Below are 12,501 nucleotides of genomic sequence, written 5' to 3'. Positions count from 1 at the left end.
ACAAATGCAGAATTGCATCTGTTCCAATGCGATTAAATGATGTACATGTGCTACAAGAGTGCCAAATTGGGGATTTGACCCAGTTGAGAAAGAACCAGAGGCCTCCCTGAAATAGTGATATTGGACTGAGATTGAATTGAACCAGTAGGTGTTAACTAGGTGAGGAAAAGAGGGAAATGTGTTCCAGGCAAAGGGAATTGCATGTATAAGGCAGAGAGCACGTTGGCTTGAATTTGTCTTTATCCCACCAGCAAGGGAAGCCAGGGAAGATTTTTCAGCAGTTAGAGCCAGAGAGTGATGAGCATTTCATGAGACATCTTTAGAAAAGATCATGCTTCTGCCCACTGAGGTTTGAGAACCTCTGGCCTGGCCTGGACTCTGGCTGCAGTTCTCCAAGGCATAGCCACCACCCTGAGCAGGCCAATGGCATGGAGGTGGTCACCACTGTCCACCTGCCTACCTCCTCGTAGCAAGGAAAGGGCAGGATTTGGACTCCAATGATATGTTACTGAGACTGCCAGGAAGTCAGGGAGGGCATTTTGTCAAAGGGCCCTGTTCCTATTCTGTTTGAAAATCTCAATAGCCATAACAAGCAAATTCTGGCATTAGTTCTCTGTGGCTCCAATGGAGTGCCAATGCTTTTTATTTTTTTATTTTTTTAAATTTTTATTTATTTTTTTAACATCTCTATTGGAGTATAATTGCTTTACAATGGTGTGTTAGTTGCTGCTGTATAACAAAGTGAATTTGCTATACATATACATATATCCCCATATCTCCTCCCTCTTGCCATCTCCCTCCCACCCACCAATGCTTTTTTAAAAAATGCAAGCTAAGCACTGGGACTCCTTCAAGCCTGGAGCCAGGGGACTTGGAGAGTGGGCTCAATCAGAGCAACCTTAAACAGGGCACTCTGGGTGGTACTGGAGGGAGTCCTGCCTGTTCTGACGCTACACGCTTGGTGTATTCTGCTTCCTAACTTTGGATAATTTCTGCTCCAGAATATACCACTCTTAGCAGGTCCTGCACAGCCTACCCTAGCCCACTACTGCTCTGATGGTTCACCTTCTTATTCACTCCAGCCTCACTGCCCTCCCTGCTATTCCCAGACACACCAGCACTCTCTTGCCTTAAGGGTTTTGCACGGGCTGTTCCCTCTGCCAGAACATCCTTCCCCTAAATATCCACAGAGCTCACTCTCTCACCTCCTTCAAATTTTGCTCACGTCTTCTTCCCAGTGAGGCCCATCCTGTCTACCCTATTTTACAGTGTCATCAGCCCCTCAGTCCTACCCTGGCATTCCTGTTGTTGTTATGCTGGTCTATATTTTTCTTTTTTCTATCATGTAACTTACTTATTATGTTTATGGTTTATTACCTTTCTCTCTACCCCCTCTAATTTAACAAGTAAGGTCCATGAGGAAGGGATTGTGGCTACTGTGTGTAAAATATCCGTTGTGGGTGAATCCCCAGCACCTGTCAGAGAGCCTGGCACATGGTAGGTATGCCATATGTTGGGTAATTGGTTGATTATGAAGACAAAATGAGATAACGTTTGTAAACCTATGTATATATAAAACACTTGGTATAGACCTGGCTTATGGAAGTCATGCAATCATTCACACAAGAAATATTTATCGAGTGCCTACTATGTGCTTGCCAAAGTGCAATAGCTATGGGGATTGTTGAATGAGCTACTCGAGTTCAGTCACTGGGAATGATGTGGCCAGAGAGACCTGCATGAGATGAGCTCAAAAGGCAGCCTCAAGAGGGTAACACCTCTCATGAGCCCATCTGCCTCAAAATCCTTGCAGAACATTGGGCAGGTGAACACCCAGACCTATGACCTTCCCCTCCCATTAGCCTGGGTGCCTAAAAGAGCTCTGCTCTCCCAAATCAGACATGCAGGTGATGACCACTGAGGTCTGGGACTCACCCTCCTGGGGATGTCCTCTCTGATGGACGTCCATGTGGGCTGCATACACAAACCAAACAAACTTAATAAGTGCTGGGAGCCTGTTCAGTGCAGGCTGGGAACTAGGCTCTAGAACTCCTAACATGTCTGCTCCCCACTCCCCAAGTGCTTGGGCTTTAGTGGTGGGGGGACCAGGAAGGCTTTAGTGCCAACAACTGTCTGCTCTTTCTCCCACAGTTCAACAGTATGTTCTCAACAAGCTGCGACTCCAAGGCATGTGAAAAACAGCAAAGATGAAACTGAAATTAAAATCAAACCATCTCTGAGGGCTGGTGGTGATAAAATCAATTAGCAGTAGCAGTAGTAGTAGTAGTAATAGCAGCTCACAGATATATAGCACATTGGTGTGCCAGGCATGTGCAAATCACTTTGTATACATTACACCTCACAAACAACCCTTTGAATTATGTTATTAGCCCAATTTACAGATGAGCAAACTGAGGCTCAGGGAGGTTCAATATTTTGCTCATGATCACTCAGCTAACAAGTGCTAGAAACAAAATTCAACCTAAGCAGTGCAACTCCAGATGGCATCTACAAAATCCATTTAAGGTTGTGTGGCAAAAAAATCTGTTTAAGTATCATGGTGTGTCCAGCTGTGAAGCCTGAGCAGGGCACCCAACCTCTCTGGACCTCTGGTTCCTTCTCTATAAGAGCATCAGCCCTTCTGCTTTGGTGGGAGTTGATGAGTTAATGTATGTAAAGCCCTTTGACCCATACCTGGCACATGCTGAGAGCTTAGAAGTATTAGTAGTTGGTGATGTGATCAAACATCCTAAGCTCAAGAGCTCTAGGCAGAACCTACTCTTTGTGAGTGGCTGGAGAACATTCTTAAATGGGTTTCTGGCATCTACTTCAGGTATACAAAGATAAGGGGCCCTCACAATTTCTGGAATACCCATCTGCTTGCAACTCTGAATTACTTCCTGAACATGGTGGGGTATGTGTGGACGCAGGTGGACTATACAAAACCTGAGCTCTATCACTTACAAGCTGTGTGTGTTGGGCTGGTTATTCCACACTCTGAGTCTCAGCTATGGCCCCTAGAAAGAGGAGGCAATCTTGACGCTCACATCACAGGGCTGCTGTGAGGACTGTGGGACAAAACCCCCCAGGGACACTGGATTCACATTCTGGCACAAAGTAAACCCTCAGTTACAAAGGGCATGCTTTTATAAGCAAATTACTCATTATTTTTAGAATCATAATCATTTACAACAAGGATACATAAATTCACATTCTTTCTTGCTCTGTGGCCAGTAGGGTGTGGGGAAGAATTTCAAACCTAAGTCACGGAAAGAAGCCCATCCTCCTCCTTTGCTGCCTCTTTTTCCACAACAGCCCTTCAGACCCTGCTTTAGCCCAGGCGGGAGACTAACTGTGCATGGCTGGGGTTTCCCAAATGTGCCCCATGATACCCAAAACCAAGCCTGTCGTGAATAATGAAGGCTTTGTACAGTTTCCCAGGAGCAAACTGAAGGGCTACACTCAATCCTTCCTGGAATCCAGGAGTGCATTTTCATGATGCTGAGAAAGAAAAAAAGCAGCCTTAAAAAAAAATTCCTTATTGGGAAGGGTAGAGGGAGATTTGGGGAGGAAACTATCTACGAGACAAAAAGAAAAATTTAATCCAATGTGCCTGACAGTAAGGCCTACTGGCAATCTTGTCTTTACAGCAGTGCCAGGCTATTTCAGAAGAGCTGCCCCTGTAGGGTGGCCATCAAAACTAGAACCACTGGCAAATACAAAATAATGAAACTGCATTACAAATCAAGATATAGTGCTATCATCTATGGTTCCAGACTTTATGGCCACTGAATACTGGAAATCATCAAAAGAGGTGAAGGTCAAGATGTGATGTGGGTCTTATGCACCCCCATCCGCAATGGTGGGGGAGAGTATCTCCTTAGCAGCTGACTGACCTGAGACCTTTGGATCATGTATGCATCGTAGCTGGACCTGTGGTACTTGGCCGTAATATCTGGGCTGTAGCCAGCATCACAAGTGCATGGTATATTCGAGCTCGGGGGCTGTCTCCTAGGTCTATAAACCTGTGGGAGAAAGCTACAATGGTTAGGTGCAGGAGGGGAGAGCACAGGGCGCACAGGGAAGGAATTAAGAGAAAGCAAAGAAGGAGCCCCGACTTGACTTTCTGTGGCCCAGTGGGTGGAAAAACCAGTGTCGAAGATGCACAGCGGTCAGATGTAAGCGGCCCCCGACCCCCGGGGCCAGCACTAGCAAGGCGTGCTGCTCCGTGGAATGACCCCAATGTCTGGCAGTGACTGGGACCTTCCCTCCGCAGGAGAGGGCACCCAGGCGTGGCAGTGCTCGCTCTCGTGCTCTCTCTCTCTCTCTCTCTCACACAGCAAGGCAGCCCCATGAGAATAAGACTCTGGTTCTGGGCCAAAGGATGGCTTTTCCTTCCTGAGGAGGGAAAAAGTTGCCCCAGTTGTGAGGGGAGAGAGCTTTTCCTTTCGGGCTTCCTTTCCATTCACCTTGCACACTGTGCTCAGCCCAGATCTCCCTAGCAGGCAGAGAGCCAGTCCTGGGGGCTGAAATCCATATGGATGCACTCCACACATGGTACCACGTGGCGTTCACAGGTGGCCCCAGCTAAGATGTGGCGGCCACCTTGTGAGACCACAGACCACTGAGCCGTTACCTGCTGAGTGGGTTTCATAATGAAGCTAGAATCCAACTGAATATCTTTAACTATTGATTCCAAAAGCCCTCAAGTTAGATATGGAGGAGAAATAATGCCTGAAGATTTCAGGGATGACTTTGCAATATGCTGCAGGTATATATATTTCCATTTAAGTCACTACTAGAAAACCCTCCAGAAGGCAAAGAACTTTCTGCACAAGTTAGGATTTTGTCTCTTCTTCCTTTTCCCTCAGAAGACGCATAGTGGCCTAGAGAGGAGGGAAAAACAGGTTAACGGGGTAAACAGGTAATAGAAAAATATTTGACTAAATAATGGCTGAGGAGGTCTCCAAGCATAGGGGGTGGGAAAGGGTCCTTGGCCGGAAAGTCCTGGGAAATAGGTGAAGAATCAAAGTTGGAAGAATGGTGAGAAAGAAATCGAAAGAACTGGATGACGGGAGTTATTATTGGGCCCAGAAAGTGAGCAAGACAGAAGGTAACAAGTCCAATGGGAAAGAAGGTGCCCAGAATTTTATTAGTACTTTCTAGGATTTAGTCAGAAGTCATAGAAAGTCCACTGGAAGGAAGAGAGCTGAGAGCTACTTCTGGGGAGATGATGCTAATACAAAAGAAGGGAAAACAGCACTGGTTGCAAACCACACAAGCCCAGGCACATGCACAAAAACACAGAAAAGCAATAAAATGTTGTTCCAGCGACAACTTGGGCCATTTCACTCCTACCTGGTTTTAGCTGCGTGAGCCTGCAGGATGGACATGGCAAAATGAAGAGTAGCTAAACCCAGAGAAAGCACTCAAAACCCCAAACCCAGCAAAACACACCATTCGTGCAAAAGGCCCCACCTGCTGCTTTAACTGATGCACAAGTCGATCTTTTTCCCGCCTGAGGGCCATCACTTCTTCCTGTGTCTTTTTCTTTTTGGAGGCAGACAGTTCCAGCAAGGCAATGTTTGCATCTTTTTCACTGATTGCCGCCAGCAGCGCTTCCTGTCTGGTAAAATAAAGATTATTGTGATGATTTTTATAAAGTGAAAAAAAATCAGCATTTATAGTTGAAATGAGCCATGAAGTGTTGTCTCATGGGGAGGACCTATGGATAGTGTTTAAGAAAAACTACCTCCTTGACTCTCAGAATGTACAAAGTAGTTTGGGTCAGAATCCCTGAGACCAACACACTGTGTCCTCTGAAACACGCATCTTTTGATGGTTTCACAGACACAGCTGCATATGAGAAATGGAGGGAGTCAATCTGCCCATTCCTTTCTAAGACATCTACCCATTTATCCATCCAGTCATTCAACCATTCATCCATCTGTCAATCCTTCCATCCATCCAGCCAGCCATCCATCTGCCAGGTAAGGTTCCAGGTACCCCAAGATGACTCAACAAAATTGGGCAGCAACTGCAATATCAAGTATTATTTTTATCATGCAAGGTTTTCTTTGGAAGAAAGGCATGCAGAGATATTTACTAGGGTCTCCTTTCAATTTTCAACAAAATTAGTAACGCTCCCATGCCATTCCACCAAAAACCACTCTCATTTCTCAGTCTTCCTTATCTCAGTAATTACTGCACCATCCACTAAGTAGCCCAGGCCCCCTAATGAGAAGTCATCCTTCATTCCCTTCCTATAAACTTCTCCCAACCACCAGTAACCACTGGTGTAGCTCTGGTAACCACTTGCCGCCCTGGTACAGAGACCAAAGTAGTCTTTAAAAACAATATAAATCCAGATTCCACCATTCTGTTGCACGAAAAGTCCATTCCATCACCCATTAAACTTCAAATTCAGACCCTTTACTGATGCCTGCAACTTGTTACACCAACTGGCCCTGAGCACCTCCCTGAGGTCATCTTGTTCCCCTCCTCCCTCCTCAATCACTAGCCTCTAGCACATTTCGTTCCTGATCTCTTTTCTAGTCCCTGAAAATGTTACACTTGTTCTCACCTCATAAGCTTTGCCTCTGCCATTCCCTCTGACTGGAATACCTTTGCCACAAATGGCACCCTTCATGTCTCAGCTCAGAAAAGCCCTCTCCAGCCACTATCCCTAGCAGTGTCTTCCCAGCTTCCACCTTGTACCCAAGCCACTGGCCTGTCACGTTACACTGTTTTTTCATGGAACTCTTTACTATTTGAAAGGATCTTAAGATACTTATTGTTTGTTTGTTTTCTAGACTTGACACTCCATGAATTGGAACCTCATTTGTCTTGTGCACCACCAATTCTCCAGCTTCTACAAGAGCATTAACCATAAAGCAGATGTCAAAAATGTTTCTTCAAACCTAGGGGCAAGATGGGAATGAAGATGCAGACCTACTAGAGAATGGACCTGAGGATATGGGGAGGGGGAAGGGTAAGCTGGGACAAAGTGAGAGAGTGGCATGGACATATATACACTACCAAATGTAAAATAGATAGCTAGTGGGAAGCACCCACATAGCACAGGGAGATTAGCTCGGTGCTTTGTGACCACCTAGAGGGGTGGGCTAGGGAGGGTGGGAGGGAGGGAGATGCAAGAGGGAAGAGATATGGGGACATACATATGTATATGTATAACTGATTCACTTTGTTATAAAGCAGAAACTAACACACCATTGTAAAGCAATTATGCTCCAATAAAGATGTTAAAAAAAATGTTTCTTCAAGAAATAAGTAAGTTCCCTTTATACTTTCTAAAAACTGTGGAAGACACCACTGGATAACTCTTCCTCTCACTTAAAAAAATTACAATGCTTTGACTGCTGTTTAATCACTGATCATTGCTCACTCAGAAAAGTATTACAGTTTCTTGCTCCCATTTTACAGTGCAATTTTCTGTCAACATCTGTCACAAATTTTAACCTGGAATTTTCTGAGACCATAATTGACTAAGAAATGGCTCTCCTGCTATGTTTCATTTAGTCCTCCTTTCCTCTGAGGAGGACTTGTCTCAACCACTTGTGTCACTTCAGCAATATTCTAGATAATTTAGAAGACCCTAGAGACCCAGGAAAGCCTCCATATTGGGTACTTTCTTGCACACAAGTCCTAGGACTAAAACCTGATCATGATGCTGTTTTGCCTTTCTTTAATCCCCATCACCAGACCAGGCCCTCTCCAGATGTTTGGACAAGATGGTCATTATTTGGATCTCAGATTTTTTTCCCTTTCCACTATAGGGATTTGTATGGACTTTCCTGGGCCCTGCTCATGCCAGGCAGTAGGAGCTTCTGTCTGAGGCTCAGTCAGATGTGAGCAGCAGAAATGTCAGGAAATATCTCCACTTTCCAGAAGAAAACCAGTGCAGGCTGGACTACAAATAACAGCATTAATATTCAGCTTCACAGAGCCTGTCTTCCTCTGGATAACATCTTGAGACAACAGACATGTTGGCCATTCATAGCCACTGCATACTTACACATAAGGCCAAGGTGAAAAGGCTGCACGGACTTCAAATCAGGGAGAACCCAATTGCTATCTACTCCAACTTAGCTACAACACACCCAAAGTGATTGCATTATTTTTTGCCACTCTGCCCCAAATAGAAATTTCCAAGTTTTTAAAATGGAAACAACCTAAAAGATCATTATTTGGAAAATTGGAAGTTGATAGTACATTTTGCTATATCCCAACGATTCACTCTTTACAGCTATATGCAGCCATTTAAAATGTTGATGAAAAAAAAGTAATGATATATGAAAAGATTTATGTTTGTTGAGAGACTCTATGAGTCTCATATTTCTGCACATTTTATGAGCAAAGATATTATCTTCTATTCTCACAGTTTTTCAAGGATGTTTGTAGAGTGAATAGCCTTGGGAGATAGATGTAGTGTCTCCCTTAGGATCAAAGGGTAAACATGCTTACTGCCATGTACAATAGTGTCTCCTTCCAGACCAAAAGGCAGACATGTTACTGCCCATTATAAACGATTCAAGTTCCCTAAGCTCAGGGTTGCTCTCCTTTAATGAAACCCATTGCATATACAGCTATTCATCTGGCCCACCTGCCTTGCCTCCACGGGACTTGGGGAAAGGGGTATGGACATAAACATGCTGATGCTATTCTCTGAACCTTGAGCAATAAAGCCATTGCCTCTGACCCAAAAGCCTCTGGTCTTCTGCCTGCGTCCATGAAACTGAGGCAGGCTAGCCTGTTAGCAATGCCAATAGGGAAAATGTCAGACCCTTTTTTTTTTAAGCAAAAATCTTTACCAAATGAGATTAAAATAACTTTTTATTAATCTGATACTTTTAAACAAATAGTTTAAATCATTATGAGCTAATTCTGCACGGTTATGGATTTTCACAGTTTTTGACTTGCAAATGTACACACAATAATATCCCCCAAACATAAAACCATATGCATAGAAAAAAAAAAAATGAGAGGGAAATACACTAAAATGTTAAGAGTCATTATCTAATGGTGGTGGAATGGATAGGCTAGTTTTTACTCTTTTTCTCCTTATACCTTTCTGTGTTATCCTTCCCTCCCACAAAATATCATAAGAGTAAACATTAAAAAATTATAAATGAAGCTTTTCAGTCGCCAAATAAACTGCAGGTACATGCTTCAAATACTTGGCATACCTGAAATTTCCTCATTTTCCCATCAAGGTATGTATGTTCTCTCTGTCCTTCTCATTCTTTACACACAGGTAGGTGCACACACACATTTTCACATACATACACATCTGGTACAATCCACATCATCTCCCACGTGGATAATTACAATAATATCCTAACCAGGCTCCCTATGCCCACTTTTATATTCCTATGTTCCATGACCCTTTTAAACCCATTTTCCTCTTCCAGGTCAAAATTCAGAATGAGATAGCTTCAGTAACTGTTAAAAGTCATCATCAACCTAAAGAATGACCCTTCTAAACTCCTTTTCTCCTACAATTCTATAACTTGGGCTTTTCATGTAGTTAACATGCATTGCTCCTCTTATAATACCATCAAAAGTCCCAATAAATTAATTTATAATTCCCAGTTTTCTCTTGATCAAAGAAAAACATATTAATTCCTAATTCTCTATAGATATTGTCACTATCTATAGCCCCAAATCTAATTATTCTTAATTATTGAACCTCAAGTATATTTAAAATCATTTTTATAAAAGTGTATTTAAAACCACTCATCAATACTCATATCCATACAAAATAACAATTTTGTTCTTTGTAACCTTTTCTTTATTGTATTGCTTGTTTGTTTGCTTTTGGCTAACGAATCTGTTTTATAAGTACTGGTATTATATAATGATAGAACTCTGAATAAAATTAGTGTAACAAGGATTATACATATTTGGAAACCCTCATTTAAATACTGGTCTTAAACTAATGATAATTTCTTCTAAAATAACTTGATTGAAATCTACATTCCAGTAATTCCAGTCTACTTAAATCAAAGAGTAATTGGCAGAAGATTTTTTTAAAGTATGTAAAACTAGAGAAATATGAACATTTCACACTTTAGGATATTTGGAGAGATGTTCTGAATATGTTGAGGTTATATCTAGCCATTACCTATTTGTACAGGGATGCCAGGCAAAGCAAATTCTTAATTCTGGGCTGACAGAGCCATTACATTTGTTTTTTCTTTTTAAGCAAAAATCTTTACAAAATGAGTTTAAAATAACTTTTTATTAATCTGATACTTTTAAACAAATAGTTTAAATCATTATGAGCTAATTCTGCATGGTTATGGATTTTCATTAACCTTACTTTGAAAGTCAGGAGTTTTTTTTTTGAGGGTGAGGGATACTAAGCATAAGTTTTTTCTAAGAATAAGTTCAGCTGCTAGCCCTACATTAGCTTCTAAACTTTTACAATTTCCATAAGCCAATGCGCTGATACATCTTAAAGCACTTAATAACAAATACTTCACTGTTTTTAGAAAATAGCAGACACTGAAATAAACTAGGAAGCTTAAATTAAATGTTTCTGGGTTTGTTTTTTTTTTTTTTGACTCAGCCTTTCAAAACTGAGAAAACTGAAGTATTTGCATTTCTGTAAAGCCTCCTTTACATCTACATCTTTTTTAAAGAGGCTCAAGTATAAAGAGTATATACACTTGGCTATAAATTGGAAACACAAAGAAAAATCCTCATTAATTTCCTCATCAAGTAAGCCACCTTTTAGATTCAAGGCCAGATTTACATTGCTTCAGAAATTGTCACTGTCCCATCAACCTGAAGAAAGTTTCTATAAGCCTGAAGTCACTTTCAGCACTTAATCTGTCCGTTTTATTTATTCACAGACAACATAAAAAGGAACATATATACTCATCTTTAGATAGTTAGTGGGGTTAAGTATATGCCAAAGGCTTGCAGAATTATCTTTAGAACACTGCAATGCAGCAGTATACAATTACTAAGGTAATCTGTCTATGCCCCAAAACGTAACTTAAAATATGAAAAGGAAGCCCAAATACGCTAGAAAGGAAGATAAGATAATGCAAAGAGAAATAAATCTATAAGAGTCTGCTGAATGCCAAGCTAAGAAAGTGGACCATAGACAGCATTTTATCAAAGTGCAGCCTAAACAAACGTCAAGGGGAATAATTTCTTTAACAAATATGGGCAACAATGGAGGAAAAAAGGGGGGGATTCTGTGCCCTTGCATGCATTTAGTCAGGGTTAACAATGGATAAAAATATGTGCAAGAACACATTTAATAACCCTAAGCTGTCATTCAGTTTGTAGGAGGTAGTCAAGATACAGCTAATAAAACACCAAAAAAATGGTTTTAGCCACCCTGAAAAAAAATCCTCAAGGGAATAAAACAAAAGAGGACTGAAGGGCATCTCCTGCCAAGATAAATGCCTTCTTTCGAGAGTTGCCTGTGGCTGGCCTTCACGAAGAGAGCTCCAGAATCCTCTGATGGTCATACATCCCTACGTCACTTATCACAGTCAATTTAAAAGGGAGCTTTATAAACATTTCTATTTCACTCCCTGTTGCTGTCGTTCTATTAATGATGACTTGGGCTCTGAGAGAGGGTCTAAAATTAATTTTAGGAGTTGTAAATGAGGCGGGCCAATTAGGAACTGTCATAAATTAGATTGGGGGAGAAGCATTAACACAGTTTTTCCTGTGGGCTCTTGCTTTAGTTAGCTGACCCATCTTTAGGAACACATTCAATTACAAAAGCAGATGCTTAAAAAAGGCATTCCATTGAAACATGTTTGGATAATTTCAAGGGAAAACCTATATTACATATGGTGCTCAGCCCACAGTCATGTTCTAATCATAATGTGGGGGAAAAAATTCCGCTCAATCAACTTTTCCCAGTTAATTACTGTTTTCTTTCCCTCACAACCCTGAATCTTCAACCGTAAGTTCAGTAGGAGGAGACTTAAGACAGACGGTGACGAAAGACCCTGTTCAAAACAGCCTCTCTCTTACCCCTGGCGTGAGGGTGGGTGAGGTTTGCTATGATCAACCCTGGAGATAGATGCTCATTTGCCTAAATTTTAAAAGCTGTATTTTCAAACGGCATCTTGAGAAAGAAAAGGCTTTTGATATCAATTAATATCAACACTACCCACCAGCAGAATGATGTACTGTGTATACTGAAGGCCCACGCAGAAAGTGAAGCAGCTTGCATGAGGTGGGCCCACAGGGTGAGATATATTTGAACAATGTGAGTTTCAGCAAGGACAAAGAACAGACCAGATTTGTAAAGGCCAGGCTTTGGCAGCCCAGACTCCTTAATGTGGTTTGCTCTCTGTCGCCCACCTAAAACTGACCTCAAGAAATCGTTTACTCCAATTACAGAGAATTTTGTCTTTGAAACTTAATAGCACACGACTTAAGGGACCATGAGTCTTGTGGAAGTTCTCTGCTCCGTGCACCGGCTTCTACCCCACTACTATCTCAGGG

At 41.9% G+C, this 12,501-nt stretch overlaps 1 protein-coding gene across 10 annotated transcripts in view; it reads right to left on the bottom strand.

The window, feature by feature from the left end:
- Positions 1–12,501, bottom strand: part of ERC2 (ELKS/RAB6-interacting/CAST family member 2) — a 973,185-nt gene that overhangs the window by 249,350 nt on the left and 711,334 nt on the right. For all 10 annotated transcript variants that reach the window (XM_068559352.1, XM_068559351.1, XM_068559353.1 and 7 more), the window contains one exon: positions 5,479–5,626. In XM_068559352.1, the coding sequence (XP_068415453.1) occupies positions 5,479–5,626 (148 nt within the window). The remainder of the gene's footprint in view (positions 1–5,478; positions 5,627–12,501) is intronic.

Source organism: Eschrichtius robustus, chromosome 12, assembly GCF_028021215.1.
Source record: "Eschrichtius robustus isolate mEscRob2 chromosome 12, mEscRob2.pri, whole genome shotgun sequence".
NCBI lineage: Eukaryota > Metazoa > Chordata > Mammalia > Artiodactyla > Eschrichtiidae > Eschrichtius > Eschrichtius robustus.
Note: the sequence above shows the minus strand (reverse complement) of the source record. Positions and strands in the feature narration are given on the sequence as shown.